This window comes from Scyliorhinus torazame, chromosome 15 (assembly GCF_047496885.1).
Source record: "Scyliorhinus torazame isolate Kashiwa2021f chromosome 15, sScyTor2.1, whole genome shotgun sequence".
NCBI classification, from domain to species: Eukaryota; Metazoa; Chordata; class Chondrichthyes; order Carcharhiniformes; family Scyliorhinidae; genus Scyliorhinus; species Scyliorhinus torazame.
In genome coordinates, this window is record NC_092721.1 from 97,777,522 (window position 1) to 97,805,501 (window position 27,980).

Genomic DNA, 27,980 nt, shown 5'->3' on the forward strand with positions numbered 1-27,980 from the left:
CCCCCCCTCCCCTCCCCCTCCCGGTCTATCTCCGCCTCTCATACTTTGGCTACTTTCCCCTGTTTCTTGGCTACCTGGCTATTCTTCTGTTTGTTCGTTGGCCAAAAACGGGTCCCGGAACAATTGGGTGAATGGCTCCCACGTTCTGTGGAAGTTGTCTGATGGCGAATTTGATTCTCTCCATTTGGAGAGATTCCGAGAGGTCGGACAGCAGGCCGCAGCTTTGGGTGGTGCTGCTGACTGCCAGCCGAACAGGATTCTACGGCAGGCGATCAGAGAGGCAAAGGCAAGGGCGTCCGCCCTCCTCCCCAGGAATAGATCTGGCTGGTCTGAAACCCGAAGACCGCCACTTTCGGGCATGGCTCCACCCTCACCCCCACCACCTTGGGCATTGCCTCGAAGAAGGCTGTCCAGTACCCTGCAAGTCTCGGGCAAGACCAGAACATGTGGGCGTGGTTGGCCGGGCCTCCTTGGTACCGTTCACATCTATCCTCCGCTTCCGGGAAGAACCTACTCGTACGAGTTCTGTTAAGTGGGCTCTATGTACCACTTTTAGCTGCGTCAGGTTGAGCCTTGTGCACGTGGAGGTGGAGTTGACCCTGTACAGTGCTTCACTCCAGAGTCCCCACCCTATCTCAATCCCCTGGTGGTCCTCCCATTTCTTTCTTGTTGCATCCAGTACAGTGGCGGCCCTTTCTACCAGTTGGTCATACATGTCTCTGCCGTTCCTTTATCTAGTATGCTTGCGTCCAGTAATGACTGACGTGGCGGTTGTGGGTACGTCCTTGTCTCCTTTCATAGGAAGTTTTTGAGTTGTAAATACCTTCGCTCGTTCCCCCTGGCCAGCTGGAATTTCTCTGTCAGTTCGTCCAGTGTTGCGATCCTGCCGTCCGTGTATAGGTCCCTGACTGTCGGTGTGACTCCGTCCTGTCCCCACCTTTTGAAGGTGGCGTCAGTCAGCGCTGGTGTGAACCTATGGTTGTTGCAGATGGGAACTTTGTCCGACATTTTGGTTGCCGTAGTTGGTTCCAGGATTGGAAGGTGGCTATCACCACTGGGCTGCTGGAGTGTTTTTTGGGTGGGGATGGGAGTGCCGCCATGGCAAGGGCCTGGAGGGGGGGTCCCATTGCAGGAGGCCTCTTCCGCGCGTACCCACTCGGCTTCTGGCTCCTTGATCCATCCCCTTATTCGCTCGGCCGTCACCGCCCAGTGGTAGGATTGTAGGTTTGGGAGGGGGGTGGCACGCATGGTCGGCACCACTTCCTGCTCCTGCTCGCGGTTGGACTCCTCCAACTGCACCTCCAGGTGCTGGATGCTCGCTGACAACCCCTCATGGAGTCCCTGGCTCTGTGACTGCATCTCCACAATCAATGGGACCTTCTGTTCCAGAAGCCCAAAACCCATCTGGACACCAGCTAGTCCCTGGGGATTGCCTATCCTCTGACTGTCCGCCTCCTTGAGAGTTCATAGCTCCACCTGCTGTACCGGAGTGTGTGTGTGGTGTGCACCAGATAGTGTCCCAGGAGCCATTACACTAACATGCCCAACTGAGGTGAGTATCTCTGCGATGGTGGAGGGTGTTCGAGACAGCTGTGATGGGAAATCTGTGTCATTCTTGGACTGGAGCTCCGAGGTGCCCCATAATTGCTGTCCGTCTAGCATCCTCGTCGCAGGTCAGCACCTGCGGTTCTGGCTGTGGCTGGGGTCGGGGGCGGGGGACACCTGAAGGGTCCGCACCATCACAGGCAGCTCCTGCAAGACACAGTATAAGACGCATGAGTGCATCATGGGCCTGGGGTGAATGGGGGTGTGTTGGGGAGTGGGGTGTGTTTGCTCGTGAAGAGTAGGGGTGGTGGTGGAGCGATGGGGGTGAGGATGGTGTGGGGGTGAGGATGGTGTGGGGGTGAGGATGGTGTGGGGGTGAGGATGGTGTGGGGGTGAGGATAGTGTGGGGGTGAGGATAGTGTGGGTTTGGTGTTGGGGGCTGACACACGTGCCATGGGGAACCGCACCGCAGCGGAGTTTCACTTCTTCCCCCAATGCCGACCTCCACACCAGCGGCTGCCCTTTCTTCGGGCCCTCCGACCAGAGGGCCCTGTGCTCTGCTGCGGTGAGGGACTGCAGGTCCAGTGGTCCTCTTCCAGAACTTCTCCCGCTCCTGGCGGATATGGACACCCTTCAGCTGGGTGGGGGGCGGGGGGAATAGAAAAAACACAGTGTTAGACAGTCCGATGCATGCAGCCCCGGCGGTGGGTAGCTGATGGCATCAGTGGCCAGGATACCTGGCCATGGCGGCCAGTATGGGCGCCGACATGTGGTGCAGGGTGGGGGTTCAGCAGCCTTCTGAATGGGGTGGGGTTACGGTTGTGTAGGATGGGGGTTGGTTCCATACTCACCCTGGCCGCCTTGAGGAGTCATGCAGTTTTTTTCCTGCACTGCTGGCCGGTATGGATGGTGTTGTCCACAACGCTAACCGCATCTGCCACCTCCAGGCTTGATGAATGGTGGCGCTGGCAGCGTCCTTCCCAATTTGGGGTACAGGGTCGCCCGCCTCTCCTTCATGGCGTCCAGCAGGGTTTTTTAAATAGAATTTACAGTGCAGAAGGAGGCCATTCGGCCCATCGAGTCTGCACCGGCTCTTGGAAAAAGCACCCGACCCAAGCCCACACCTCTACCCTATCCCCATAACCCAGTAACCCCACCCAACACTAAGGGCAATTTTGGACACTATGGGCAATTTAGCTGGCCAATCCACCTAACTCGCACATCTTTGGACTTCCTACGGAGCACCCGGAGGAAACCCACGCACACACGGGGAGGATGTGCAGACTCCACACAGACAGTGACCCAAACCGGGAATCAAACCTGGGACCCTGGAGCTGTGAAGCAATTGTGCTATCCACAATGCTACCGTGCTGCCCTTTTGAGCTCTCCTTCTGTGAAGTATGTATATGCGGCTGCAACTTGTCAGCATCCTGATGGCCAATCGCGAACCCGACAACCCCCGCACCATTTTTCCCCTTAACGGTCATTGAATCAGTCCATTTGCAGCGCCAGATTTGCTGTCGTAGAACTCCATGAATCCTGTCCCGGTGGCAATATTTAGGACGCGATCCTCCGGTCAAGCTGTGCCAAAAAAGTAGCTCGCCGCGGCTCGCAGGATTCAACGCAATCTTGCGAGACTTTGCAAAGTGAATCCTGCCCACAATGGACAGGGTCACCTTTTGGCAAATCTGCATATTAGAGCGAGGCAGTAAGCCTTACTCTAATGTGCAGATTCCCAAGGTACCTGAGGCTTTGGGATTCAATCCCTTTGCTTCAGGGACCTCGTGTGAGCGCTGTTTGATACTGGTCCCTCCAACAGGGACCAGACAGAACAGCACTTGTGGGGATCGCAATAGGGATTGGAGGCCCCCCGCTGCATTCCATTTGGGCAGTGTGGTGCCCTGGCACTTATGGTGCCACCTGGGTACTGTGGCAGCCTGGCACTGTCCAGGTGGCACTGGCATGGGCACTGCCAAGCTGGCATTTTTTGCGTGTGATTGGGCCTGGGTTTCCTGGTGTGGATGTTGGAGTTGGGGATGCAAGGTGGTACAGAGGACCCTCTGATATTGCGGTTCAGGCTGAGGGGGAGATTGGGGATTCTTTTGGGGGCCTTGGAGATTGGGATGCCATTAAAAAATGGTGTCCTGATCTCTCGCTACAACGGGGTGTTCCGGCGAGCGGAGCTCCCCATTGTAAAAAATGGGGATGTGCGCGGCCTCGACCGCACGTTCCCTGTTCAGGCGCCTTATTCAACACGGGTCACGTTGAATAGTCATGAAACACTCAGCTAAACGTGCTCGCTCAGGGACCTTTTGGGAAGATCGCGTCCTTAGTCTTGGGAAGGGAGAATTCCGCCGCAGATCTTTGTGGGAGGCTTTCGTCAAGGTTAGGGTAAGTGCCATTGCCTTGTTGCTGACTGTCTAAAAACACAGCCATATGGATATGTGCTGCTGCCCTTGATTAGTATCGAGCCACTGTGTTGGCAATGATACTGACAGGGACTTTGCCGAAGAACACTATTAAATTTAATGTGGATGAATAATCCACTGACACGTACTTTCAAGGTTCACATGAAGAATGGTCACGAAGGTGAGCTATCAGAGTACTGCCAATGTTTGTGGAACTGCCAGCCTATGGACGATAAGGGAATAGTGTAGATGGGCTTTAGAGTGGTTTCACAGGTCGGCGCAACATCGAGGGCCGAAGGGCCGGTACTGCGCTGTTATGTTCTATGTTCAGGGTGCCCAGGTGCCAGAGCAGCACTGCCAGTGCCTGAGGGGGGCCATTCCCCTGAAAGTGGGGATTGGGGGTGGGGGAGGATATGACGGGTAGGGTGAAGGCCATTTATAGGAACATAGGAATTAGGAGCAGAGGTAGGCAATTCTGCCCAGCGAGCCTGCTCTGCAATTCAATCAGATCATGGCTGATCTCTTCCTGGACTCAGAGCCACCTCCCTACCTGTTCCCCATATCCCTTTAACCCGTTTTTAAAATCAGAAATACATCTATCTCCCTCTTGAAATCGTTTAACCATTTAATTATATGCTGTGCCTGCATACACTCTGCAATTGATGAACTAAGATCCCTCTCTGCTCAGATGCATTTTGAATCTGCTTTCCATTTAGTTCATAGATCATAGAATTTACAGTGAAGAAGGAGGCCATTCGGCCCATCGAGTCTGCACCGGCTCTTGGAAAGAGCACCCTACCCAAGGTCAACACCGCCACCCTATCCCCATAACCCAGTAACCCCATAACCCAGTAACCCCATAACCCAGTAACCCCATAACCCAGTAACCCCACCCAACACTAAGGGCAATTTTAGACACTAAGGGCAATTTATCATGGCTAATCCACCTAACCTGCACATCTTTGGACTGTGGGAGGAAACCGGAGCACCCGGAGGAAACCCACGCACACACGGGGAGGATGTGCAGACTCCGCACAGACAGTGACCCAAGCCAGAATCGAACCTGGGACCCTGGAGCTGTGAAGCAATTGTGCTATCCACAAGGCTACCGTGCTGCCCGTAAGTTAATAACTTACCTGACTATTACATTAAACTCCGTCTGCCAAATTTTGGTCCAATCTCCGAGCCTATCTATATCCTTCTGTAAAATCTATATCTCCTGTTCATTGCCTGCTTTCCCACCTATTTTAGTATCATCTGCAAATTTTGCTATGTTACACTGTCCCTGCTTGCAGATCATTTGTGTAGATTGAAAACAGTTGCGGTCCAAAGACTGAACCCTACGGTACCTCACATGTTGCAGAGAAAAGACCCATTTAACCCACTCTCTGCTTTCTGTCAGTCAGCCCATTCTCAATCCAATCTAGTATTCTACCCCCAACCCCCTGCGATCTCACCTTCTGGATCAATCGTTTACGTGGCACCTTCTCAAATGCCTTCTGGAAGTCTAGGTATACCACATCCACAGGTTCCCCAACATCCATCTTACTGGTTACATCCTCAAAGAACTCAAGCAAGTTTGTCACGCATGGGGGCAGCACGGCGGCGCAGTGGTTAGCACTGCTGCCTCATGCCGCTGAGGACCCGGGTTCGATCCCGGCCCTGGGTCACTGTCCGTGTGGAGTTTGCACATTCTCCCCGTGTCTGCGTGGGTCTCACCCCCACAGCTCAAAACAAATGTGCAGGGCAGATGAATTTGCCATTAAAAATTGCCCCTTAATTGGACAAATAGAATTGGGTACTCTAAATTAAAATAAATGTTTGCCCAGCATGACTTAACGTTCATAAATCATGCTGACAATTGAATGTGCATTCCAGCGACCAGGGAATTCCGGCCTAAGTGTGGGAAATACTGGTGTGAATCCAAATCCTGGCACGGAAACATGATGTCAATTTCGATGGAAGCAACTGGTGTGAGGTGCTCCGGAGAGAGTGAGCGCCTCCACCTCGTGCGCGAGGTTGGGGCTGATACAGCTGAAGGTGGTATATAGAGCACACCTCACGAGGGCGAGGCTGAACCGGCTCTTTGAGGGGGTAGAAGGTGTGTGTGAACGTTGCGGGGGTGGGCCCCGCAAATCATGTTCATATGTTTTGGTCCTGTCCAAAGCTGGAGGATTACTGGAAGGAGGTGTTTAGGGTAATCTCTAAAGTGGTGCACGTGAAATTGGAACCGGGCCCTCGGGAGGCCATATTCGGGATGTCGGACCAGCCAGGGTTGGAAACGGGTGCAGAGGCAGATGTTGTAGCCTTCGCCTCATTGATCGCCCGAAGGCGGGCGGATCCTGGGGGGATGGAGAGCAACCTCTCCACCCTGTGCCCTGGCGTGGCGGGGGGACCTGTTGGACTTCTTGACTCTTGAGAAGGTTAAGTTTGAACTGAGGGGAAGGATGGAGGGGTTCTACAATTCATGGGCGTTATTCATTATGCACTTTCATGAATTGGATAACATCGAACATTAGTGGGGGGGGGGGATTGGGAGGGTTGGGGAGAGGGGGACTGTATGTGTTAATGGTGACTATGGATGATTCCTGATTCCTTTTTGTTATTTGTTTATGTTAACATGCGGGCAGTTGTTTGGGGGTTGGTGGGAGGATGGGATTGTTGTTGATATGGGGATTGACATTATCTTCATTACTGCTTATTGTTTATTGCTGGTGGGTGCAAATTTGGGAGAAAATGTGAAAAAGGAAGAGAATAAAAAATATTGAGAAAAAATATCAATGGAAACAAATTGAGCTTTGTCTTTCCAAATGTTCATTCAGCTCCTTCTTAATGATTGATTCCAGCAACTTTCCCATGAGGGGGCCTCCGACAGATTGGGGTGGTGAAGGCTGAGGGTCCTGAAAAGGAAGGGCCCGAATGGGGGAGGTGGGGAGGCCTGAAAATGGGGGGCCCTCTGCGTCCCCACAGCAGGATGTCCTCACTTGGGAGGGTGTGGGGTAATGCCCATGCATGTGGGCGATGACATTACTCATGGGTCAGGGTGGGGGGGGGGGGGGGGGCACAACGCCCCCCCTCCCAAGCTTTCTTAGAGATCGGGACACCCTTTCAAAATGACGGCCCGATCTCTGAGGAGCTATTCTTGCCAGCGAGTTCAGCTCCGCATTGCTTAAAAAATTTGTGATGTGGGCTACACCAGGGAGAAACTCCCCAAGGCCCCCAAAAAATGACTATTTAGGGCGTGATCCACTGGTCCCCCAGCTATGTGTTTCTCGGTCGCGCGCCATCCCTTGGCAGTGGCCATTTTCCATTGAAACCATCCCACAAAGCCGCAAAACCCACTGGCTGGGATGCACTACCAGTGGGAAAAGTGAATTCCGACGACCGGGAACTCCGCCAAACTTGCCCAAAATGACACTTCGAAATGTTTCCGTTAAATCGCGTCCAATGTGTTTGCATGTTTGCTGCATTTTTAGTTAGATCACATAACCCATGATGTTATCGAGCTCGGTCAGGTTTCTCTTACTCCGAGTGATTCAGACATAATTTTTTTTTCATTAAAATTTTTTTTTTTCCAATTAAGTAGCAATTTAGCGTGGCCAATCCACCTATCTGGGTTGTGGGGGTCAGGCCCACGCAAACATGGGGAGAATGTGCGCATTCCACATGGACAGTGACCTAGGGCCGGGATCGAACCCGGTCCTCGCCGTCATGAGGCAGCAGTGCTAACCACTGCGCCACCGCGCCGCCCTTATTCAGACATAACTTAAAGAAAAACCTGATACAGACTATTTATTTACAATTATTTGCATCTAAAACTTCAAGGTAAGGACTTTGTTAACTGGTTAGTGTTTTGTGTCTTGCTCCCTTGGAGTCTCTTGGTTATCTGACCTGATGTCATGTTTCCATCAAAATTGACATCATTGTCCAATTAACATAATCAATGACCTTGATTCTAAAGAAAGGATGGTGGGGTAGTTCTCAGAGGCTACCCCTCCCCCACTATTTCCTGATTGCCTGGTCCCTCGAGCAAGCACTGAGTGCCTTTTGAATGAGGGGCCACCAAACACCACCCCATCCTCCACCCACAAGAAGTCCACAAGCAATCTCGCACATGTTTGCTGGTGCTCCCCGCATGGCAAGTCCCCTGTCTACCACTGGGTAATACCAACCACGATGGGATGAAGCCCTTAAATGGGCGTTAATGGCCCATATAAGGACTGCCAATAGTGGCAGGGCAGGAAGACTGTCCACAGGTCTCCCAGCCATGGATGGAATTGGATGGAGGTGGGGAGGTGGTGGAGTCCTATATGCCACCTGATTAAATCCTCCCCCAGCAAACATTGGCAAGGGGGGGCATTAAATTCCAGTCAGCGATTTCGAGAGATACCTATGGCTGAAGCCAACTCTAATCGTGATGAAGATTGTCAGAGAATACAACAGGATGTAGATAGGGTGTAGACGCTGCGACAACGAATGAACAGAGATCGCGCGACAATCACCAGGCAGGAATGTTCCCTTCCAGCCGGGGAACACTTCAGCAGTCAAGGGCATTCAGTCTCTGATCTCCGGGTAAGCGTTCTCCAAGGCGGCCTTCAGGACACGCGACAACGCAGAATCGCCGAGCAGAAGCTTATAGCCAAGTTCCGCACACATGAGTGCGGCCTCAACCGGGACCAGGGATTCATGTCACATTACATTCATTCCCCACCATCTGGCCTGCGAAATCCTACCAACTGTCCTGGCTTGGTACAATTCACACCTCTTTAACCTGGGGTTACCCCATCTCTGGATCTGTAAAGATTTAATCACCTGCTAATGCTCGCATTCAAAGCATTGTCTGGCATCTTTGAATCTGTCTATATATATGTTTCTGGAACATACCTCTTCATTCACCTGAGGAAGGAGCAGCTCTCTGAAAGCTAATGACATTGAAACAAACCTGTTGGACTTTAACCTGGTGTTGTAAGACTTCTTACTGTGCTCACCCCAGTCCAACGCCGGCATCTCCACATCAGGATGTAGATAGGCTGCAAAATTGGGCAGAGAAATGGCAGATAGAATTTAACCCGGACAAATGCGAGGTGATGCATTTTGGTAGATCCGTGGGAGCTATAAAATAAATGGCATACCCATCAGGAGCATAGACACACAGAGAGATCTGGACGTGCAGGTCCGCAGATTCTTAAAAGTGGCAGCACAAGTGAAAATGGTGATAAAGAAAGCATATGGTATGTTGTCTTCATAGGATGGGATATCGAGTATAAAAGCTCGAAAATTATGTTCCAAATATTGAACGTCGGTTAGGCCACATTTGGAATACTGTGTCCAATTCTGGTCACCGCACTACCAGAAGGGACGTGGAGGCTTTGGAGAGAGTACAGAAAAGGTTTACCAGGATGTTGCCTGGAATGGAGTTATTAGCTATGAGAAGAGATTGAATAAACTGGGATTGTTCTCCCTAGAGAGACAGAGGCTAAGGGGCGACCTGATAGAAGTTTGTAAATTTATTAGGGGTATAAATAGATTGAACAGTTGGAGGCTTTTTCCCAGGGCGGAAATGACAATTACAAGGGGGCACAAGTTGAAGGTGAGGGGGGGAAAGGTTCAGTGGAGGTGTGCGGGGGAAGTTTACACAGAGGGTGGTGGTGGCCTGGAATGCACTGCCAAGTGAGGTGGTTGAGGCAGATACGTTAGCGACCTTTAAGACTTATCTGGATAGGCACATGAACAGACGGGGTATAGAAGGATACAGGCGATTGGTCTAGATAGCACACGTGATCGGTGCAGGCTTGGAGGCCGAAGTGCCTATTCCTGTGCTGTACGGTTCTTTGTTCTTTTTCTTAAAATGAAACAGGTCTTGCATTTCTGTAAATAGCCCCCAAACCTCTTTTAATAAATCAACATACTGCACCACAGATACTTGAGAGTTGGCAGAGTTTTTGCCCTTTGGGTATCTTGATGTGGACAAGGTGTGAATTCATTTTTGAACTCTTGACAATTTGAGCAAGCTCAATTGTACAAAAAAATGAGGGAATGTTTGTTATTTAAGTCCAGCATTTTACTGATGTAACCAAGTTTTTTTTTCTGTGTGTGAGTAATTCCTGAGTAATAGTAATGCATTTTGTTTACTCCTGATTTTAGTTGTTCATGTTGCAGCTCACATGGTCAACGCCCTAAACTTCTCTCTGCGCTATAGTGAAGACTTTCCGGCTCTCAATGTTGCTCACTATCGGGATGAGGTCAGTGCAACGCTGTGTTTATTATACTTTGTCACACTGATAGATCATTTTAAAGCTAGCTGTTAATCTCATCATGGTGATGACCTAAAAACAAGGATTAATTTCTCACTTTATTGTGGGAGGACATTATTATCACTGAATAGTTTCATGTCCTTGTTGTGGAAAGTAATTTGGCCGATGCAATGAGGATAGCTTAATTCAAAATATTTGACCAACTTACCACTTAATGAAATGCTCATTCTATTTCGCAAGCAAATCCTTGGAAAAGAAAACACAGGGCTGAGTTTTTCCTTCTTGTAGTAGCAGTGGGCAAAATGGGCCATAACCCACTCAGGGCGGCAGGGTGGCACAGTGATTAGCACTGTCGCCTCACGGCAAAAGGGACCCGGGTTCAATTACTGCCTTGGGTGACTGCGTGGAGTTTGCACGTGTCTGCATGGATTTCCTCCGGGTCCTCCTGTTTCCTCCCAATGTCCAAAAATGGTCAGGTTAGGTGGATTGGCTACGCTGAATTGCCCTTCAGTGTCCAAAAATGTGCAGGTTAGGTGGGTTTGTGGGGATAGGGCGGCGGGATGAGCTGTTCTTTCTGAGGGTTGATGCAGAGTAGATGGGCTGAATGTCTTCCTTCTGCACTGTAGGTATTCTATGAATTTTCCTGGGTGAGGCCTTATTAAACATGGGACCTGACTATTTTACTGGAAACCTTTGGCGCTGATGAGGCAGTGGAAATTTAACTTACATGGCCAAGAGCACTCTGAAGGAATACTGGAACTTTAGTAAGGAGGTTTTGGCTGAGACTGATGTCTGGAGAATTGTTTGTATTGAGTCTATATGAAGGCTAAGGAGAACATTCTTGTTCCCCCATACATTCACTTTGGAGTTTTACTGCTGCTGGCCCAGGGACTACTGCCCCTGCTGGCTACCCTGTCAAGGGAGGGCTAGGAGAGGTTTGGCTTCACTTCTTCTCCAAATTTGTTCCAATTTTCTGTTGTTTTCCTCATTAAGGTGGGATCATGGAGAAAAATATAATCCATAGTCTTGCACATCAATAAGAAAAAGCTTTTGTGAGGAACCATTTTTAAGAAGAATTATTAGGTGTTGCCATTTTGGAACACAAATGTTTTATATGCCAAATATTCAGATTCCACTGTCTGATGGCAATAATAAATGCTAGTATGTGCTGAGGTAGTCCTGCTCAACTGTGCTTTTAACAAACTCCTTTAAGAATTGGGCAGTAAGAGTGCAATCTGTTTAAACTGCTTGGATATTTTGTAACCACGATCAGTGCTCCATGGCGACTGGAAAACTGAAATTGTGCTTTTATTGCACGAGATCCCACGATTTTTATCATGTTTTGGGGATTCGGTCTGTGACTCCATACATTTACAAGGCAGCTGTGTTATGGTAACGGAGAAAAGCAAACAACAGTTTTTATTGCACGAGAATCCAAACCGTATGTTTGTGTTTTGGGAATTACATTCCACTGTGTTATCCGTTTTTTAAAGTAAAGCTTAAGTCTTGATTGAGACTTTTCTGTAGATATATTTGCGAAGTATTCAAGGTAGGGCATGCCGCAGCTCCTGTTTTGAGGAACAGAAAATGCGAGCTGTGTCCTAAACGAGGACTGCTGTACAAATTCAGTAAGAGGACAATGGTCAGGGTTCAGGTTTTTATGCAATAAGTGTGCCCAGTCAACTTTCCAGTTGTGCTGATTCACTGTCAGTATCCACATTTTGACCTTCTTTCCCTAAACCCCCAAATTCAGCACACAACGGTGGTGGTGGTGGTGGTGGTGGTGTTGGGGGAGGGGGGGGGGACTTCAAAGCCAGTCTTTTCTCCTGGTCTCTATTCACTGACTCAGTTCCAACATAAGTTATTCCTTCTTTTTTATCCCTTCGATTTTCTGCCTCTTGCCTCCTCTTCTAAATGTATTGAATTGTGCTGGCATACGTTTGCATCGCAGGGCTTTCTTGCAGTAAGAAACCAGGTGGGGTTTAGGGTACTTTTATCCATTTCATCTAATTTTGGTTTACTTTTGTGTGACAATTGTTTTTTTTTGTGTATGAGTGCAATTCTGTCAATTTAATATTGTCAAAACATTTCCTTTTTGAACACCAATATTGGATTTTGGACGCTCCTCAATTTAGTTGGGTTACCCTTTCACATTGTCCTTCCCTTGTCTTTGATAACTATTGAGGAATTTGGACACTGCATTATCTCTGGTTTTGTTAACTACTTGACAGATTTTGTTTTTGATTTACTCTTTTTTTCAAATGGAGGTGACAAGAATTGAAAGTTCAAACTCAGGTATTGTTGTGACTGAGTTATGTCACTCATCCCGTCTACAAAATCCATTTGAGACACAAACCAGATCAAAGGATTTACCTATCATGAGGAAATAGAATTCAGTGGTTCTACTATTCAGCAGCCAGCATAGAATCCCTGGACTGCAGAAGGAAGCCATTTAGCTCATGTATGCACTGACACTCTGGAAGAACACCCAACCCAGGCCCACTCCCCTGCCCGGTTCCTGTAAGCCTATAACTCCACTTAACCTGCACATCTTTAGACACTAAGGGGCAATTTTAGCATGGCCAATCCACCTAATCTGCACATCTTTGAACTGTGGGAGGAAACCGGAGCACCCGGAGGAAACCCATGCACACACGGGTAGAACATACAATCTCCATGCAGACAGCCACCCAAGGCTGGATTTGAACCCCAATCCTGGCTCTGTGAGGCAGCATTGCTTACCACCGTGCCACCCTATGCATGAAACGTCAAAACCACAAGGATGTTTAACGAAAATCTGCATTTCTACAGAAATGCAGCTTTAATCCTTAACCTTTGATGATAGAGTAGTTTGATTTAGGGTAAAATAACTGGAGAAAAATTCAGGTTTAACTATGTGTCATTCACGTTCTGTCTTGCCTGTTGCAAAGCATAGGAAATTAATCTAGTTGTTTTCCAAAGAAATGCATTGCTTATATGATAATTTCCACAGAAAGATGATGTAAAGCACATAATTGCTGCCAAAATAGACGTGTACGTTACTGTCAATGTCAGTAGCCTTTTAGATGTATTTATCAATCCAGCAAGAATTATTAATGCATTTTTTAGCATATTCTGAGATATTACTATGCTCAATTTTAAAATTGGTGTGGGTTTTCCCTTCTGAAGGCAAAGCGATCTGAAGAAGGGGAAATGAAGAATGAGGCAATTTAATTCTCAGAATAGTGATTTTAAAAGCTCTGACCCTTTTCCCCCTAGGATCCCAGGAAGATCCTCTTCACAACGCGTGAGTATATGGATTTTTGTAGAATTTCTTGCTTAGGATAAGTTTATGATATTCTTGGGGAGTAGTCAGTGCTGAGGTCTGATTTTGTGGGAATGACGGTGTCTTCCCTGAAGGTGAAAAAGAAACAAAACTGCTCATGTTGAGCAGAACTCTTGGCACTAAATTATACTTTGTGTTATCCATAGTGATTTGTCTTGGGATTCAGTTAGTTGTTAGTAAATCATGTCAAACATCTGGATTAATACTATTGTTACAAAAGTGCACCAAGGTTCATGCAGTCTCTTTACTTTAGAATTCATGTTTTCGTCCTTTGTTTTGAATGATTTCTATGCCTTCTCGAGACAAGACTGTTTGTGAGGAAATTTATGGTCCTGTTACAAGAGCTCCAATGACTGGATTCCTTCTGACTTGCCTCACAATGCCTTCTTCATTTCTTAAAACTGTTTAATTTCACAATGTTAGTGCCCGCTGATCTGCAGTATTTCTGTTGTCAATAATTTGTTATTTTAGTTCCAGGAGTAACTGGATTCTTCATGGTGTTGGTGCTTTTCTTAATGTGTACATCTTCGTCTTACTCATTAAGGTAAGACTGTGTACCGGCAACATCATCTCTATGAATTATTACTGGGCAGCGAGTATAGCCATGGTTAGGAAGTGGGTGGTGGGGAAGGGATCGGCGTGGGAGCGGATGGAGACAGCCTCTTGCAAGGGCACGAGCTGAGGGACATTGTTGACGGCGTCTCTGCCGTTCTCGCCAACCAAGTATTCCATGAGCCAGGTGGTGGTGGCGGCCCTGCATGTATGGGGACAGTGGCGGCAGCATCTGAGGCTGGAAGGTGTCTCGGTCTGGGCTTCGATATGCGGGAATCATAGATTTGCACGGGGAGGTGGGGGAGGGCAATGGGTGTTGGATGCGGGGTTTCAGGGGTGGCAACGGGCAGGGATCGAGCAGTTTGGGGACCAGTTTGTCTTGGGCAGTTTTTCGTGTTTGGAGGAATTGGAAGAGGAGTATGAGCTACCCAGCAGGAATAGGTTCCGGTACTTACTGGTGCGGGATTATGTGAGGAAGCAGGTTCCGTCCTTTCCCGACCTGCCGCCCTGGGAATGCAGGATAAGGTCGTATCGAAAGCAGGAGTGGTGAGGGTAAGGTATCTGAGATTTACAGGGATTTGATGGACTGGGAGGGAGCCCCGATAGGAGAAGTTAAGCAGAAGTGGGAGGAGGAGTTCTGGGGGGGAAATGGATGCTGGGTTGTTGGAGAAGGCTTTGAGGAAGGTGAATGCATCGTCGCCGTGTGCTAGGCTTAGCCGTACTCAATTCAAGGTAGTGCATTGGGCGCATATGACAGTGGCCAGGATGAGCAGGTTCTTTGAGGGCGTTGAGGACAAGTGTGGGTGATGCGCGGGGAGGCCCGCGAACCTTGTCCACATGTTTTGGGCATGTCCAAAGCTGACGTGATTCTGGCAGGGGTTCGTGGTTGTAATGTCTGAGGTGCTGAAGGTGAAGGTGACCCCGAGTCCAGAAGTGGCGATATTTGGTGTGTCGGTAGACCCAGAAGTCCAGGGGGTGGGCGAGGCTCACGTTTTGGCCTTTGCCTCCCTGGTAGCCTGGAGACGGATTTTGTTGGAGTGGAGGAACTCGTAGCTGCCTAAGCCGAGTGTGTGCTGAGCGACCCAGCGGAGTTCCTAAGGCTGAAAAAATTAAGTTCACCTTAAGAGGATCAGTGGATGGGTTTGCCCGGAGATGGAAACCGTTTATCGATTTCTGCAAGGAGAATAAAGATGTCCGGGGGGGGGGGGGGGGGGGGGGGGGGAGAGCGTGGGTACCAGGGTTAAATTGGGGAAGGCAGGGTGGGGCAGGGAGGTTGGGGTGGTTGGGTAGTTATTTATTTGTTATGAGGTTTTCTGTTTGTTCTTACTCTGGTTTTGGTTGTGTTTAATGTATATACGAAATGCCTTAGTAAAAATATTTAAAAACTAAAAACATTGGGCTGGCCTCTCCAGTTGCCGACACCGAAATCGCGTTCGGCAATCGGCTGGAGAATCACAGTTCCCGACCAAATCGGGGGTGGCACTGCTTTTGCGATGCTCCGTCCCCTCAAAAGTGGCGTACTTGGAAGTACACCTCGCCATGTATCGACGGCAGGGCAGGGCCTGAGGCCCACCTCCCGATACATTGCCCCTGACCAGCTGAGTTCCCAACGGCGTCGGTCGCGTGTGGTCTCATTCGTCAGGAACTCTGCGTGGTGGCTGCGGACTCAGTCCAGCGCCGCCACAGTCGGGGAGGGCCGATCTGCGGGCATGGGGGACTTTATTAGGGGCTGGGGGCACTGTGGTGGGGGGATGGTCCAGGGCACGCGAACCGGCCAACCAGCTGGGTCCGCGAGCAGCCTCCGCCATGTAGCACGGTGCGGCCGCTGCAGGTCGCTGCCGTGCGCATGCACAGCCATGGACCCGGCAATTCTCCGGGCTGTATCGGCAGCTAGCCGGCGTGCTAGCCCCCAGCCAAATGGGGAATCAGTGGCCGTTTTACGCCATTGTTTCTTAAAACGGCATCGTTCCCATGCCGGCAGAATCGGAGAATCCAGCCTTTGGGCGTCATTCTCCGACCCCCCGCCGGGTCGGAGAATGGCCGTTGGCCGCCGTGAATCCCGCCCCCGCCCCCGCCGAAGTCTCCGCTCCCGGAGATTGGGTGGGGGCGGGAATCCGGCCGCGCCTGTTGGCGGGACCCCCGCTGGATTCTCCGGCCCGGATGGGCCGAAGTCCCGCCCAGGAATTGCATGTCCCGCCGGCGTAAATCAAACCTGGTATTTACCGGCGGGACCAGGCGGCGTGGGCGGGCTCCGGGGTCCTGGGGGGGGGGCGCGGGGCGATCTGACCCCGGGGGGTGCCCCCACGGTGGCCTGGCCCGCGATCGGGGCCCACCGATCCGCGGGCGGGCCTGTGCCGTGGGGGCACTCTTTCCCTTCCGCCTCCGCCACGGCCTCCACCATGGCGGAGGCGGAAGTGACTCTCCCCACTGCGCATGCGCGGGAAACTGACAGCGGCCGCTGACGCTCCCGCGCATGCGCTGGGAAACTGACAGCGGCCGCTGACGCTCCCGCGCATGCGCCGCATTTCCGCGCCAGCTGGCAGGGCAACAAACGCCATTTCCGCCAGCTGGCGGGGCGGAAATCCCTCCGGCGTCGGCCTAGCCCCTCAATGTTGGGGCTAGGCCGCCAAAGATGCGGAGACTTCCGCACCTTTTTGCTGGCGCGATGCCCGTCTGATTTGCGCCGGCTTTGGCGCCAGTCGGCGGGCATCCCGCCGTTGGGGGAGAATTTCGCCCTTTAACTCTATGATCAGCTGAGAATGAGTGAAGTCATTATTAAAACGTGTTTTTCTATTCATGTGTGCTGTTGTCCCATTTGCGTTGCAGGTTTTCAAACTATGATATCTTTTGGTACACACACAACCTCTTCATAGTCTTCTACATTTTACTTTTGCTTCATGTGACTGGGTAAGTATGTTGAAATAGCCTTTTTCAAAACTTGATCAGCAACCAAAACTATGTTGATTCAAACTCCGTAACACACTTTGAGAATTATGATTAGTTGAGACTAGGTGATGCAATGCATTTCTTGAAATGGCACGATTTACGCGAATCTAAATGCTGTCTATCTTACAAATGCAAAAGACAGCGCATGCAGGAAATCTGAAATAAAACAAAGTTTGGAAGTACTCAGGTCTGGCAGCAGCTGGGGTGACAGAATGAATGAGTAAAATGTTCTGTTTTCTGAGATTGGTCTTCTTGACCCCGCCATCTCAGTTCTTTGAATCAAGTGTTGGATTGCCAATTAGTGACTGTCTGACAGGAAGGCGACCAATTAGCTGTGCGAAGGAGGGCTCTGCACCAAATCAGAAGTCAAGGCTGGGAAGCTTGTGGCTGAGGGGTTTGCTGTTAACAGGAAATCATTAATGTTCCCTCAATCTTCCTTCATTTCTGATGGAAGGCTCCAAAATGTAAAAAAATGAGTTTGAAAAAACATGCAGATGCTGCCACCTTTCCACAGTCGAATCTGCTACTACATTCAGCCATGGTCCTGGGGGCAGGGCTTTACTTTTGCACTTGTGCCACCTTGCTATAGCTGCCATCAAACATTCCTAGACCCTCTGTCACTGGCGGGTCGGGTGCAGGCGGTTAAGATGAATGTGTTGCAGCGATTTCTCTTTATTTTTCAATGCCTGCCAATTTTCCTGCCAAAGGCTTTTTTCAGAGAGATTGAGGGAAGGATTATTTCGTTCATATGGGGAGGGAAGGTGGCCAGAGTTTGAAAAGTGCTGCAGAGGGGAAGGCAGGCAAGGGGTTTGGGTCTTCCGAACCTGATGTATGACTACCGGGCGGCGAATGTGGAGAAGGTGCGGAGCTGGGTCAGAGGGGTTGGTTCCCAGTGGGTCAGAATGGAGGAGAGTTTGTGCAGGGGGTCGGGATTGAAAGCACTAGCAACAGCGCCGCTCCCGATAGCCCCAGGGAAATACTCAGGGAGTCCGGTAATAATAGCTTCATTGAGAATTTGGAGGCAGTTTCACCAACACTTCGGGTTGGGGGCAGGGTCAGGGGAAATATCGATTCGGGGGAACCACAGATTTGAGCCAGAGAGGTGGGATGGAAATTTTCGGAAATGGGAGGAGAAGGGGATTAAGACACTAAAAGATTTGTTTCTTAGGGGTCGGTTTTCAGGGTTGAAGGAGCTGGAAGCGAAGTATGGGCTGGAGCAGGGGGAAATGTCTAGATCCATGCAGGTTCGAGATTTTGCCAGAAAGGAGATACAGAGCTTCCCGGTGGAGCCGGCCTCCACATTTCTGGAGGAGGTGCTGACGACAAGGGGACTGGAGAAGGGGGTAGTGTCAGCAGTTTACGGAGCTATTTTGGAAGAAGAGAAGGCACCACTGGAAGGGATCGCAGCAAAGTGGGAGGAAGAGTTGGGAGAGGATATGGAGGAGGGTTCTGGTGTGAGGTGCTCCGGAGAGTGAATCCCCCGTGTGCGAGGTTGGGGCTGATACAGCTGTAGGTGGTATACAGAGCACACCTCACGAGGGCGAGGATGAGTCGATTCTTTGAAGGGATAGAAGATGTGTGTGAATGTTGCGGGGGGGGGGGCGCTAATCACGTTCATATGTTTTGGTCCTGTCCAAAGCTAGAGGATTACTGGAAGGAGATTTTTAGGGTAATTTCTAAAGTGGTGCACGTGAAACTGGACCCGGGTGGCCATATTCAGGGTGTCGGACCAGCCAGGGTTGGAAACGGGTGTGGAGGCAGATGTTGTAGCCTTCACCTCGTTGATCGCCCGAAGGCGGATCCTGATGGGTTGGAGAGCAGCCTCTCCACCCTGTGCCCTGGCGTGGCGGGGGGACCTGTTGGAATTCTTGACTCTTGAGAAGCTTAAGTTTGAACTGAGGGGAAGGATGGAGGGGTTCTACGATTCATGGGCATTATTCATCATGCACTTTCAAGAACTGGATAACATTGAACATTAGTTGGGGCGGGTGGGTGGAAGGGTTGGGGGGCAGGGGGACTCTGTGTGTTAATGGCGACTATGGGTGATCCCTAATTCCTTTTTGTCATTTGTTTGTGTGAACATGCGGACTAATGTTTGGGGTTTGGTGGGAGGATGGGATCGTTGTTGTTGATATGGGGATTGACATATTTGTTACTGATTATTGTTTATTGTTGGTGGGTGTAAATTTGGGAGAAAATGTGAAAATGGAGGAGAAAAAATATATATTTAAAAAAATAAAACATTCCTAGACTGTTCCATGGTTGATGCTGAGAAATGCAGCAGGTTATGAAAAATTGCAGAAGGTTGAGCCATTAATTTGTCTAAAGTCCGAGGATGGGAGGGTGAGGTGGGTTGGCGATGCTAAGTTGCCCCTTAGTGTTCAGGGATGCGCAGGTTAGGGTACGGGGATAGAGCGGGGGAGTGGGCCTTTATAGTGTGCTCTTTCAGAGGGTCGGTGCCGACTTGTCCAGCCGAATAGCCTCTTACTGCACTGTAGGGATTCAATGATTAACAAGCTGAGTGTCTTGTTAAATTCGCAATATAAAAATGGAAGATGGGTGGCAGCCTGACACTGCCAAGGTGCCCAGGTGGCACTGCCAGCTGGAAAGGGTACTGCCAACGTGCCATTTTTTGTGCGCTGACGATTGGATCAGGTGTGCACTGCGACGGTGTTGGGGAAGTTGCGCGTGGGGGGCGGGTCCTATCGTGCATTGGGGCTTGGGGGACGTCGGGGGGGGGGGGGGGGGGGGTGTGGGGGGGTGGTCGCTGTGATTGGAACGCCACACTGAAGAATTCCGGCGAGTGGAGCTCCTCAGTGTCCAAAACGAGGCTATGTGCGGCCTTGGCCGCGCATTCCCCTCTGAGGCTCCTTATCTAACGAAAGTGGCATTTCATAGCCATGTGTTTCTTGGTGCTGTGAGCACCCGGGGAAACACGCGGCTAAACATGTCTCTATGGGACTTTGTTCCCTTCTAGTTGAATTGTGCCCTTTGTTTGTTTAATTTGTAATGCACACCTTTCCAAAATGTTTACTCATAGATTGGCAGCCAAAACATAGAGGGCGCAATTCTCTGGAAAAATTTCGAAGTGTGGTAGCGGGTGGGAATTGTGGCAAGCTTCCCGATGCTCGGCCTGGTAAGGCCGGCAACACAATTCAACGTTAATTGGTCTCCATTTAACGAGGCCTCACGGTCTTCTCGTCTCTCGCCAGCTGATTCGCCGGGACCGCGCTCGTCAACCCCCCGCTAACGAGGTCGAGCAGCTCAGCCAACCCCAGCCAGCTCGCAATAATGGCGCCCAGGAGACCATCCCCAAGATTCGTAGATGCTGACCTGGGGAGGCTGCTGGACGCTGTGAAGGCCAGTTGGGATGTCCTGTTCCCCGAGGGTCCCGGAAAGCCAGCCACAAGGCAGCCAATGCTGCCTGGGATGAGGTGGCGGCAGCAGTCAGCTTGGGCAGTGTGACCAGAAGAACTGGCCTCCAGTGCAGGAAGAAGATTAACGACCTACACTGGGCAGCGCGAGTGAGTAGACACCAACACCCCCCACATCGCCCCCCCGAACCCAAAGGGAGCATCAAACCCCCAACTCCCCATGCGACCCCCAGACCTTCCTCTATCCCCTGCCCTTCAATCCCTCCAACCCTTCCTTCACACTCCCTCTCCCACCACAGTGAACCACACATGTGGCCAACAGTCCCCTCTCTGTTTCTTGTCAGGAAAAGCTCTCCCACAACCATCGTGAATGGGCCCAGACAAGTGGAGGGGTGCCGGACATAAGAATCCTCATCAACTTCGAGGAGCGGGCACTGGAGGTGACCAGTGTGACCGAGGACAGATCGGTCAGCCACACGGAGGCTGGCAGACGCTGCAGAGGTGAGGAACCTCCGGGCTCCACCTGGGAACCTGTCAGATGTGAGGAGTGAGTGCCTTACTGACGACCCATCCCACCCACTGACCACACATCCATTCTCCCGTCCATCCTGGGCGGCACCCTCTCCTGACGAGGAGAACACCTTGGAGGACAGCTTCGAGGATGCCACTAGTTGCGGCACAGCTGTTATCCCCACCCCTCATCAGCGCAGATACACACACCTCGGTGGGACATGTTGATGGACAGGCTTCTGTAGCACAATCTGGTGAGCAACACACGGCTGATGATGCCCATCGGTTGGAGGCATGAACCTCCAGGCGAGACAGCAGTCAGAGGTCTGCTGGATCCCAGGACCCGGCTGGATCCCAGCCTGATTCTGAGCCTGTGGTACAGATGGAGATGACAGGGAGCAACCTGGACATTCGGAGGAAGATGTCAGAGTCACTCCTGAAGATCCATAGCCAATTAGAGGGGTCCCAGAGGCGAGGGGCGCTGGAGACGGCACCGGCAATGTGCAGCACCGAAGCCAACACTGCCAGGGTGGCGACCGCAGTGGAGAGCCTGGTGCACAACATCGGCACCATGAGTGAAGGTGTCCAGGCATCGGGCAGTCGGTGACGGCCATGGTCGAGAGTCTCGGCAGATTGTCGACTTGCTGGGGGATGTCACCCAGTACAACCTTGATGAGGTTCTACGGGACATGTCCCGCTCTCAGATGGGCATGCCCGAAGCGCTGTGGAATTTGCCCCAGCCGCAGGTGGGCATTGCCGAGGTGCTGCAGAGCATGGTCCAGTCACTGAGGAGCATCGCCGAGGGCGTGGACTCGATGGTGCAGACCATGGGGAACCGCCAGGGCTGACAGAGCCAGACTCCGCCATCGGGAGTGGGGTTTGTGCAGCATATTAAACACCTTTTCGCACAACCCATTATGATGCCTCTGTCACTTTCTACCGCAATGCGGGCTGACCACCGGATCCTTTGTCCATCTCTCCAGGCACCCCCCAACCCACCACCCACTCCCCGAGCCGCTCACCCACCCTCCCTCTGTGGGCATGTCCCTGGAGCTGTGTCCCATCCCCTGGACATTCGGATGTTGGCTGCTGCGTGTGTGGTGTTGCCTCGTGAAGTGTTCAAGCACAGTGTCCAGGCATCAGGGTGTGATTGGGATGCTAGGCAATCACTCCCACTTGCTAGATGACCCACCCATTGGGTTGTGTGAAGTGCTCACTGAACCAAGATTAACAATTGCCTATTAACGATGGCCTTCACCCACGCGGCCAGAGGCCTCAGCAGTTGGAGGAGGTTATGGGTGGTCGTTGGGGCAGACAGGAAGGGACAGGTGTTGCCCCTGGAATGGGTACACACGATCCAGGTGTTGGCAAGGTGGTGCCGCGAACGGTAGCCCCCGGTTTGCCCCTCCAGCACCCCCCACACTCACCCATGGCGGCCCACCCCTGCGGAGGGTCCCCCACCCCCAGCCGAGGGACCCCAACCCCACCGAGCACTGGGGTGGCAAGTCCAGCATGCCCGAGCTCTTTGCCTGTGAGCAAAGGTAGCTCCTCCTCCTCGGCTCCCCACAGAAGCCCTTCCTCCAGGCTCACAGTATTAATCAGTGCCAGCGTGAGAACTTGCTGGGGAGGCCACTGAATGACAGGAGGCCATTGGATATGGGGTGGCTCTCGTTATTTGCATGGGAAGTGGGCTGAAGTGGTGATAATTGGTTTCTCGTCATGCTGCGGCGAGATTCTGATTTCACCTATGGGAGTGGGAGCCGGCCGGTTGCATCGCAAGCTGTTTGCTGCCTGACGCGGATCTCGTTTTTGGCCTCTCCCGCTATTCACCGGCATTGTGACGGTTGAGCAAGACTGTCATGAGGCCGGCGAATCGAGCCCAGAAAATCTGAACTGTGACCAAGAGGATTAATGAATTTAACAAGCTTCAGCCATGTAACCAACCAACCAGGACATAACACCTAGAAAGCTTTGCCCTGCTTGTCCCGCCACAACTACCCTATCCATTGAAGAAGTTTTCTTGGTTCTGTTTTTCTGTCATTAATGTACCATCTCGGAGTAACCTCTACGAAGAAGATCCTGGGCTAGATTCTCCGCCCCGCCACATTTCTGTTTCAGCACAAGGCGGGATGCTCCTTTACGCCGGCTGTCAATGGGGTTGGCAAAATGGAGCATCCCGCCGGCGGAGAATCCAGCCCCCTGTTTACCACTTGCTGTCACAAACTGAAAAGCCCCTCCTGGTGATTAGGTTACAAGAACATGGCTGAACACTCAGAAGGTAGATGCAGAATATCATTCTTGAAATAGTCTGAAGCTCTCCATCGCTGCAATTGTTGCCTCATTTATTTTTTATTTTTAAAATAAATGAGTACCCAATTCATATTTTCCAATTAAGAGGCAATTTAGCGTGGCCAATCCATCTAACCTGCACATCTTTGGGTTGTGGGGATGAAACCCACGCAAACACTGGGAGAATGTGCAAACTCCACACGGACGATGACCCAGAGCCGGGATCGAACCTGGGGCCTCGGCGCCATGAGACTGCAGTGCTAACCACTGCACCACCGCACTGCCCCTTTATTTTAGTTTGTTGCCACAAATTCATCTCGCAGCCTAAACCTCAGTAGTCAGTGCAGGTCAAAATACTGTGTTCACAGTCAAATTGACTTCCAGCAGGACTCGGGTACTGAAATTAATCAGCACCTATGACAGAAATCCTTTGTAACTTCAAATCAATACCGTTGAGATTGCCTCCTGGAAAATGATGAGCCATAATACAGCACAACCGAAAACCTAGGGCTAGATTTCAACGTTCAAAAATGGAAGGATTGGGGTCAGGATGTTACAATTATAAGGATAGTTTGGTAGTAGGGTGGCATGGTGGCGCAGTGCTTAGCACTGCTGCCTCACGGCGCCGAGGACCCAGGTTTTATCCTGGCCCTGGGTCACTGTCCGTGTGGAGTTTGCACATTCTCCCTGTGTTTGCATGAGTTTCGCCCCCACAACCCAAAGATGTGCAGGATAGGTGGATTGGCCATGCTGAATTGCCCCAGAATTTTTTTTTTAAAAAGGCACCCTGTTAAAAAAAAGCACAGCTAGGTAGAATATAAATATTATGTAAAGGTTGCACACAATTAGGACATCATTCTCTGTAAGTGAATAAATGGTTACAGGCAGAAAAATGCTCGACAACTATTTTACCCAGAAACCTTTTTACACAGGGGGCAGCTTTGAATTAAAAACAGATTAACATTATTTCATGTTGGTAGCATTCATGGAACTCTTAAAAGAAGTCTCTCTTTCTTAGGAAACAGGGGCGAGATTATCCGACCCCCCGCCGGGTCGGAGAATCGCCGGGGGCAGGCGTGAATCCCGCCCCCGCCGGTTGCCGAATTCTCCGGCACCGGATATTCGTCGGGGGCGGGAATTGCGCCGCGCCGGTTGGCGCCCCCCCCCCCCCCCCCCCCCCGGCGATTCTCCGGCCCGGATGGGCCGAAGTCCCGCTGCTAGAATGCCTGTCCTGCCGGCGTGGATTAAACCACCTCTCTTACCGGCGGGATCTGGCCCCGGGGGGGGTGCCCCCACGGTAGCCTGGCCCGCGAACAGGGCCCACCGATCTGCGGGCGGGCCTGTGCCGTGGAGGCACTCTTTTCATTTTCAATGTCATTTCGCCGCCAGCTGGCGGGGCACCAAAGGCCTTTCCCGCCAGCTGGCGGGGTGGAAATAATTCCGGCTCGGGCCTAGCCCCTCCAGGTTAGTGCTCGGCTGGTCAAGATGCGGAGGATTCCGCACCTTTGGGGTGCGATGCCAGACTGATTTGCGCCGTTTTTGGCGCCGGTCGGCGGACATCATGCCGATTACGGAGAATTTCGCCCCAGGTACTGATTAGGACAATCCTTTACCATTGCAAATGCTTTATTCATTACCAAAGGAATTTAAATGAAAGTGGTAATGTACCTCAATGGTAATTCAGTTTGGGGCTTGGCCTTGAGGAAGGAATTTTTATAATTTAGCTTAACATCTCATGAAAGACTAGTGGATTTCTAAAAGTCGTAATTGAACATTATCGAAGACCTTTTACAAAAGAAAGACAGAAGAAAGACAGATGCTATGAGAACACGGGTGGGATTCTCCGCAATCGGCGCGATGTCCGCCGACTGGCGCCAAAAACGGCGCGAATCAGTCCGGCATCGCGCCGCCCCAAAGGTGCGGAATTCTCCGCATCTTGAGGGGCAGAGCCCTAACCTTGAGGGGCTAGGCCCGTGTCAGACTGATTTCCACCCCGCCAGCTGGCGGGAAAGGCCTTTGGTGCCCCGCCAGCTGGCGCAGAAATGACTTTGCCATGCGGTGCATGCACGGGAGCGTCAGCAGCTGCTCACGGCATCCCCGCGCATGCGCAGTGGAGGGGGTCTCTTCCGCCTCCGCCATAGTGGAGACCATGGCGAAGGCGGAAGGAAAAGAGTGACCCCACGGCACAGGCCCGCCCGCGGATCGGTGGGCCCCGATCGCGGGCCAGGCCACCGTGGGGGCACCCCCTGGGGCTAGATCGCCCCACGCCCCCCCAAGGACCCCGGAGCCCGCCCGCGCCGCCTTGTCCCGCTGGTAAGAGAGGTGGTTTGATTCTCGCCGGCGGGACAGGCATCCCAGCAGCGGGACTTCGGCCCATCGCGGGCTGGAGAATCACCGGGGGGGGCCTGCCAACCGGCGCGGCGCGATTCCTGCTGCCGCTGAATATCCGGTGCCGGAGAATTCGGCAACCGGCGAGGGCGGGATTCACGCCAGCCCCTGGCGATCGCCGGGTCGGAGAATCCCGCCCCACATCACTTAACTGACCTAAAGAAGAAACTTCCAAAAATTACTTTTTCTTTGATAAGAGTTTACAAATCACTTTTATGAAAACATAGAAGCAAGCTAAATTAATTAGGATTGGTATTATAACATCTTACAAATGTTTATTGAACAGATAAACACTCTCAATGTTCACATCATCAGGCAATCTGTGACAACTAAATAATCATCAAGAAAAGCTCATTATAAGGTATAATCAAAAGGGAGGGAGGAGTTTAAACAGGGAGGTAGCTCCCGTAGCTGCTAGGATGATGTAGTTTAGTTCAGTGGGGTATGAGGCCAGGATCTCTACACCCCCCTGCCCCACCCCCGCACCCCAGCTGCATGCTTTCCGGCGCTGGCTTGCCATTGGCCACCAGCAGGATCTTCTGCTCCCGTTGATGTCTACAGTGTTTTGTGTGCCTTCCCCATCCCGCTGCCAGGGAACCTGCCAGGGGGGTGGGGTCACCTTTGGCAGGACCGGTAGCACCACTGCTAACTGAGCTGGCTGAGTCCTAAATGACGTAATTGCTAGACTGGGTCTGCAAGAAGTGGTGAGGGGACCAACAAGAGAGAAAAACATCTTCGACCTCATACTGACCAATCTACCTGTTGTAGGTGCATCTGTCTATGACAGTATCAGTAGCCATGACCACCGCACAGTCCTTGTGGAGACCAGGGGTGTCATTCTCCGACCCCCCGCCGGGTCGGAGAATGGCCGTTGGCCGCCGTGGATCCTGCCCCCGCCGAAGTCTCCGGTACCGGAGATTGGGTGGGGGCGGGAATCGGGCCGCGCCGGTTGGCGGGACCCCCCGCTGGATTCTCCGGCCCAAATGGGCCGAAGTCCCGCCCAGGAATTGCCTGTCCCGCCGACGTAAATCAAACCTGGTATTTACCGGCGGGACCAGGCGGCGTGGGCGGGCTCCGGGGTCCTGGGGGGGGGATCTGGCCCCGGGGGGTGCCCCCACGGTGGCCTGGCCCACGATCGGGGCCCACCGATCCGCGGGCGGGCCTGTGCCGCGGGGACACTCTTTCCCTTCCGCCTCCGCTACGGCCTCCACCATGGCGGAGGCGGAAGAGACTCTCCCCACTGCGCATGCGCGGGAAACTGACAGCGCCCGCTGACGCTCCCGCGCATGCGCCGCATTTCCGCGCCAGCTGGCGGGGCAACAAACGCCATTTCCGCCAGCTGGCGGGGCGGAAATCCCTCCGGCGTCGGCCTAGCCCCTCAATGTTGGGGCTAGGCCGCCAAAGATGCGGAGCATTCCGCACCTTTGGGCCGGCGCGATGCCCGTCTGATTGGCGCCGTCTTTGGCGCCAGTCGGCGGACATCCCGCCGTTGGGGGAGAATTTCGTCCGAAGTCCCGTCTTCAAGTTGAAGATACCGTCCATCATGCTGTGTGGCACTTGCTAAATGGCATAGATTCAGAACAGATCTAGCATCTCAAGACTGACATCCATGAGGCATTGTGGGCCATCAGCAGAATTGTACTCAGCCACAATCTGTAACCTCATGGCCTGGCATATACCCAACTGTACCATTACCATCAAGCCAGGGGGGTTACACCTGGCTCAATGAAGAGTGCAGGAGGGCATGCCAGGAGTAGCATTAGACATACCGAAAAATGAGATGTCAACCTGGTGAAGCTACAAAACATGACTATTTGTGTGTCAAATGACATAAGCAGCAAATACTAGACAGAGCTAAGCAATCCCACACCCAACGGATCAGATCTAAGCTCTGCAGTTCTGCCACATCCAGTCACGAACAGTAGTCGACAATTAAACAACTCACTGGAGGAGGAGGCTCCATAAATATCCCCATCATCAATGGTCAATCATCATGATGAAGCAGCCCAGCAAAGCTGTGCAAAAGACAAGGCTGAAGCATTCGCAATAATCTTCAGCTAGTCTCCAACAAAGGCCCCTAGCATCACAGATGTCAGTCTTCAACCAATTCAGTTCACCCTATCTGATATCAAGAAATGGCTGAAGGCACTGGATACTGCAAAACTATGGCCCTGACAATTTCTGGCAATAGTACTGAAGATTAGGCAGCACGGTGACACAGTGGGTTAGCCCTGTTGCCTCACGGCGCCGAGATCCCAGATTCGATCCCGGCTCTGGGTCACTGTCCGAGTGGAGTTTGCACTTTCTCCCCGTGTTTGTGTGGGTTTCGCCCTCACAACCCAAAAGATGTGCATGGTAGGTGAATTGGCCATGCTAAATTGCTCCTTAA

General features: G+C 51.8%; 1 protein-coding gene across 4 annotated transcripts in view; it reads left to right on the forward strand.

Moving 5' to 3' along the window:
* The window catches only part of nox4 (NADPH oxidase 4), a 428,930-nt gene that overhangs the window by 72,928 nt on the left and 328,022 nt on the right, over positions 1-27,980 (forward strand). For all 4 annotated transcript variants that reach the window (XM_072476467.1, XM_072476468.1, XM_072476466.1 and 1 more), the window contains 4 exons: positions 10,098-10,195; positions 13,466-13,493; positions 14,004-14,076; positions 16,911-16,991. In XM_072476467.1, the coding sequence (XP_072332568.1) occupies positions 10,098-10,195; positions 13,466-13,493; positions 14,004-14,076; positions 16,911-16,991 (280 nt within the window). The remainder of the gene's footprint in view (positions 1-10,097; positions 10,196-13,465; positions 13,494-14,003; positions 14,077-16,910; positions 16,992-27,980) is intronic.